At 42.7% G+C, this 6,482-nt stretch overlaps 1 protein-coding gene across 2 annotated transcripts in view; it reads right to left on the bottom strand.

The window, feature by feature from the left end:
* The window catches only part of PPM1H (protein phosphatase, Mg2+/Mn2+ dependent 1H), a 92,925-nt gene that overhangs the window by 5,958 nt on the left and 80,485 nt on the right, over positions 1-6,482 (bottom strand). For both annotated transcript variants that reach the window (XM_083699314.1, XM_083699315.1), the window contains exons 8-9: positions 4,949-5,056; positions 1,308-1,459 (exon numbers count right to left, since the gene is read on the bottom strand). In XM_083699314.1, the coding sequence (XP_083555440.1) occupies positions 1,308-1,459; positions 4,949-5,056 (260 nt within the window). The remainder of the gene's footprint in view (positions 1-1,307; positions 1,460-4,948; positions 5,057-6,482) is intronic.

The raw sequence follows: 6,482 nt of genomic DNA, 5'->3' as shown, positions 1-6,482 counted from the left end.
ATTCATATTCTTTAAAATACTTTTTTAAAAAAGATAGGGGGTGGAATTGAACTGAATTATATTACTATTGGGACGCGGGTGGCGCTGTGGGTAAAACCTCAGCGCCTAGGACTTTCCGATCACATGGTCGGCGGTTCGAATCCCCGTGGCGGGGTGCTCTCCCGTCGCTCGGTCCCAGCGCCTGCCAACCTAGCAGTTCAAAAGCACCTCCGGGTGCAAGTAGATAAATAGGGACCGCTTTATAGCGGGAAAGTAAACGGCCTTCCGTGTGCTGCGCTGGCTCGCCAGATACAGCTTGTCACGCTGGCCACGTGACCCAGAAGTGTCTGCGGGCAGTGCTGGCTCCCGGCCTATAGAGTGAGATGAGCGCACAACCCCAGAGTCTGGCAAGACTGGCCCGTACAGGCAGGGGTACCTTTACCTTTATATTATATTATTTATGCGTCTCCCATCTGACTGGTTTGCCCCAGACACTCTGGCTGGCTTCCAGCAGGAAATAAAAAACATCAAACATTAAAAACGTCCCTATAAAGGGCTGCCTTCAGATGTCTTCTAAAAAGCCATAAAGTTGTTTATCTGTTTGATACCTGATGGGAGGGCGTTCTACAAGGCAGACACCACTGAGAAGGCCCTCTTGCCTGGTTCCTTGTAACTTCACTTATTGCAGTGAGGGAATCACCAGAAGGCCCTCAGAGCTGGATCACCATGCTAGGCCTGAATGATGTGGGTGATGCTGCTGCTTCAGGTATATAGAGCCATGGCCGTTTAGGTCATTAAAGGTCAGTACCAACACTCTGAATTGTGCTCAGAAACATACTGGGAGCGTAGATCCTTTAGAACTGGTGTTGTATTGTCCCAGCGGCCACTCCCACTCACCAGTCTAACTGCCAAATAAGCATTAATTCAGGAAAATCAATGCTAAACATAAGGAAAGCAAGCAGTCGCAACAGGAAAACGCACTATACGTAACTGGAATAAAAGAGGGAGGCTGCCCCTTCTTAGTAACAGATAAATGAGAGAGCATTTCAGGAACTTGGAGATTAATATCTCTAACAGTGCATTACTGGATGCTTCATTCACTAATGTAGCAAATTTGGAATGCAACTGTCAAGGCAACTTTACAAAACTGCTGAAGTAGTTTTCAAGCAACTTGGAATAAAGCTTTTCAGAACGTGCATTTGTTCCTGCTGAAGCTTCTAATATTGATCAGTTGAAGCACTGCAAATGCAACAAAACACATTCCTGGCAAGCAGTCTGAATCTGAAAAGCACCTTGCTAAGGAAATATAAAAGGGAGAGATTACAAACCTGTGGGGGTCATCAGGGTCACAGTTTGGCAGGAAATTAGTGACCGCTTCTGCCACTTCTTCATTTAATAGTACATCCCAGAGTCCATCTGTTGCCAAGATCAACACATCATCAGGTCCATGCTCATACTGGAGAAGATCATATACCCTCACCTGAAAAACAAAAACAAGCCCATTAGGTGAAGGAGAAACAAGGGTTTGTTTTTGTGGGCGTCTTTCTAATAAATGTTGTATGTTTCTGCTACCCAAAAAATCTACTTGTTTCCCTAACACTTAAGATCAAATGTGGCCACATTTACAGTCCTACACATTTAAGTGGAGATTTTTACCTACTTAGAACAGACCACTTTCTGAAGGGGGACTCCGGTGAGTTGCATCAGCATTATGCCTGAGTGCTGCTTTCTCTCGTTTTACAGTCACCTCTAAGTCAATACTTTGAGCCTCATCAAGTAGTACAGGAAATCACTCGGCATCTTATTTATTTTAAAACAGACCTAGCTGATCTGGAAGCTTTAGAAGGTTCAAGGCAGGATCTGCTAATGCAGCATTCAGCCTGCAAACATGTCAGGCAGGAATACCATTACAGACAATTCCAGTCCAATTTAGTCTGCAGCAGCAGCTTTTCACGAAGCTCCCACCTCTATAAAGGCAAAAAACTGGGGAAACATGTACAGTTCAGCTGCATGACAATCGAGAGAAGGTGACATGCCCTAGTCTGACAAACCTGAAGCTGATGTATGTATGTGACGTGCAGGATATTCTCAAATGTTTTGACAGAAATGGAACTAACAGAAAACTCACATACCTGAGTATTTCTCATAGTCCTACATGCTGATTAAAAAACTTTACAAAATAAATGTTCACTTACAGCCTGTTGAGTATGGCATCCAAAATATATTCCTTGGCTGCACTGACAGATTTTATTGAACCAGCATAAGGATAAAGGTCATGTTATGTATTTCCAAGTGTGTCGTCTTTGAGAGATACAGGTCTTCTAGCTGCCTGCTTCATACTCCCCATTGTCAAACCACCTGGCTCCTTGAAGTCCGAAAACAAAACCTTCAGGAGTCCTTCTGAATTACTAACAGAGCACTTTAATTACTCCAGCAGTAGCTGTATTTTCAGAGAAGTGAAGTGACCTTGTGACAACTGACAAAAGGAAGTTATTACCTGGACTAGGATTTGGAAACAGCACACCTGGCTGGGAATGCTGATTTATCCTTACGGCTGGCAGGGTCAGTGCTCCACGGTTGTGTTGGGAAACACACTTGGCATTGCTGGAAGAGAATCATTTATCCTCTCTTTGTGTTGTGCTAATCTTTGAAATCCAGGATTAGGAAATGTATATGGAGTACTTAGACTTCTTAATGCAGTTAGATCCCAGTGCAAACATTCAATATTCCCTTTAACTAATGGAGAAACTTGGATTTTAAAAAATGAGATATATAATTTACTACGGTGGAAGGTACGATTAAGGAATTAGAAGCTGATGAGCTATACATACAATTGCCCATTCCTCATTCAAAGTGTCAAAAATAAAACCCAAAAGTTGTCAAGTCCACTGGAGAGGAACATAACTCACACCCTCTAGACACCAACGAAGTGTTACACCACCACAGACCTATAAGGCAGCACAAAGTATCCATGCTCATTCCCCTACTTCTCATTAGCTAAAAGCAAGAAGATAAATGCAATGCATCTCTTTCATACAACAAAGGTCTAGACCTCCTTCCTATTAAAGTATCAGAACAAACAACAGAATATATAGTGGCTTCTCCTTGTTTATAGCAATGTAGCCTTTAAAAATATGGTTAAATCTATACAATGAACACAAAATTACACAGAGGCTGTATGTCAACACTTAACCTTTTCTTGTTTGCTTGATTTAAATATGTATTTAGAGGGGGGAAAGCCAACAATTAAACAGCAAGTTGAAAGGCAAGAACCAGATAAACATTCCCCAACCCCAGAATGGCAGAGCCAGCTTCCATATTTAGTGATTGTAATCCCACTGCTTTTTAGAAGTGCCAGTCACAGTGCCAATATCCAACCAAGTCATTTCTTCCTAATTAAATATGATGTGTGGGTTGGGTGGGCTGGATGGAGAGCTAAGACAGCTAATGATGGAATAAATGTGGCACATTTGAGAAACAAGGTTTGCTCTCGGTGCCCATCAGCTGACCGATGCTGAATGTAAGCCCTCTGAAGTCACACTGTCAGCTGATTGGATCTGAGAGCATGCCTGCAAAGGGATTCATTACACCTGCAAAAATGGACATTTTCTTTTCACTGCAGATTGGTACCTGAGTCCAAGCTACTCCCACAAATGGACAACTTCAAAGGGGCTTGTTGTCCTTGTGTCCTTGTCAATCAGCTGAGCCCTGGCTACCAAGGAAGAATCAAGAATACCTACCCCCCCCAACATGTCAGTTGTGGAGCATGGGGGGGGGGAATGGCCTCATGGGCCAAATTAGGTTGTTCCCAACCACTGCACTATGTGTTCCACCACTATTTTCCTATAGTGTTTGTAAGGGTGATTCGAGATAGCTACCTGTCTTGAGCACTCTCTTCATTTTTTGCTTTATGGTACAGCACCCAGCTAGGAACAAGAGCAGCACCATCTTAATACACTCTCCTTTAATCTACACCCAGGTAGAAAATGTTCCTATCACTTCAGACTCAACTAGCCACAAAATGTTCTCATTCTCATCCTTGAAATCCTTGTCGTTCTTCTGGGTCTCCTTCCCTAAGAAATGGTCATATATTTTATGAAAGTGATGGCCTGAAGCAGGGAAAACAGTTACCTTGGGAGTTATTTTGGGCTTAAGGGTTTTATGTGAAGATGTCCTAAATGACACAAAATGTGTTTTGAAAGCTTTACCAAGTTCAAAGCACAACATGCAACACTCCTGATACGACCCATTTTTCACTATGGAATTCAAGAGAAACAGTCAACATAAGCAATCCTCGGCTACTTTACAACTGATCAACAGAGCTACTTAAATAAAATAAATCCTCTCTTAATTGCATTTTTCCTTCTCATCTAACTCACTGACAAACATAGAAATACAATCCAAATGATTTATATGTAACTTTTAAAGTCTGGTACTCGGCTTTATTATCTGCTGTACTCGCCAATTAACCCCCTCCCCCCTTTAGGGTTCGCTTTTAAAAAATAAGACACCCACCAAACAGCTCCTCTATGTTTCCTGCCCTGTAGTCAATTTCCAGTACAGAGCACCAAATGTCCACTTTATGGTTCTATAGCTTTTATACTAATGTTTGTCAAATGTGTTTTATGGGCTTTCTAAATCCCTCTAGACAGCTATAAATTTAACTTACATCCTCTAGCCATATTTGGCTGCAATCCTAAACTCGCTTACTTGGGAGTGAGCCCCACTGAACAAAGGGACTTACTTTTGAGTAAACATGCACAGAATGGTACACTTAGACATGGAATGAGTTTTGACCATCTTTTCCTTAAGCCACGACCATGTTCCCTATTTAAGGTGTTCATTGCAGCCATTTTTCATGTGGACACCTAAATATTTCACAAGCAGGTCAAGACGTGTTGCAAAGATTTTTAAAGCCATAGTTTAGGTCCCTTGTCCTGTTCCCATAAAAAAGGTGTGAATGTTTTACCTCTGGCGACGAGGACAAAAAAGGTTTGATGTAGATGTTTGAGTCATGCACCTTCAAGTCATGGTCTCCAAGTCCTCTCGTAACCCCAATAGTTGCCATGACACGAGCCTGGAAACGGAGAAAGAAACCAGTTACAGGGCTGTTCTGGGAGGCAGGTGTCTATGTGAAAGCTGTTACCAGCAACTGCACCAATAAATCCTACTCAAAAGCTCACTTCACATGTTTGCTTGAAAGCATGAAGGGGCAAGTAGGAACATATGAAGGAGTCACACCCCACCTAGATTATTTATGTGCTGGATATCCTCCCCAACAAACACGTTCAGCATTTGTTGGGTGGGGGGTTGCTATCGTACACATACATGACATATTCAGGGTTCCTGTCCCATGTTGGAAAGCCTACACCCAAGGAAGACATCCCCCTTGAGTCTAATCTTGTGTTGGCTGGGGAGTATGCCCACCACACAAAGGCAACTGGCATGTGAGCCAAAGCAGGTAGAAAGCTGTTCTCATCACCACAGCCACCAGTACAAAGGTGTGCTAGTCACCACTGCCATCCAATCGTACAGAAGCAATGCTGGATCAAGGAGTGGCCTCAAGCTGCAAGCCAGTGTTTTCAAGGTGAGGGCAACCCCATCCAAGACAGCCTGCATTCCAGACCCTGAACTATGTGGTTACAAGAGCCCATATCCTGTCATGAGTCAAAGCCTATATTACCAAGCAAGTTGAGGGAATGTTGCCCAAGACTGGTCATCTGAGACCTACAGTAACTGCACACATTCAAGTAAATGGCTGCAGTTATAACATGTGTGACAATTCATATAAACTCACCTACAGGGCATAACCTGTACCCTTCTTTCATACAAAAAACTTTGGCAAAGACTGGGGAGGTTTTTGGCCTAAAATAGAGGCAACAGTTCTTTACAAAACAATGAACAACACAACAAATACCTAGCAAGAAAACTCTTGGGACAGCCTGCTGCTCCCAGAAGTTGACTACAACTATAACCATCACTGACCACTAGACGTGTTGGATGGGGCTAATGGGAGTTGTAGTCTAGAGGGCAGAAGGTTGGGGAAGGCCACTACAGAACAATCAAATGTCCTCTACCAACCTCCCTCCTTCCTGACGCCTTTGCATCAGCCCTGTGATATTTTCAAGATCCCTTAGCAAAAGAGTAGGCTTCTTGAGACAGCTTATGGTGCAGATACTTCATTTTACTGATGGTACTGGTTTACTGCAATACTGGACACACTCAATTCTGGCTCTAAAATACACTGTAAAGTAAACCCACTAAGCCCAAACACAAAAATAGGGAGAAAAATAAATTTAGAAGTAGCAGGTGTACAAATACTTCTGAAAACAAACCAGCCCATCAAATCGTACAGATTTGAGTCCTGCATAGCTAGATTAATTCTGAAGATAGGCTATTAAAACAAAAATCAAATAAGCAATAAAGCCATTGGGAAAGAGTTGCTTAGAAACAGTGTGAGCACACCAATGCCAATAATCTAAGACTTCAGTGCCCTTTTATTG

The sequence above is a fragment of the Podarcis gaigeae genome, assembly GCF_964106915.1.
Source record: "Podarcis gaigeae genome assembly, chromosome: 10".
Taxonomy (NCBI): Eukaryota; Metazoa; Chordata; class Lepidosauria; order Squamata; family Lacertidae; genus Podarcis; species Podarcis gaigeae.
The sequence above is the reverse complement of the archived record's forward strand: the minus strand, read 5'-3'. Positions and strand labels throughout refer to the sequence as shown.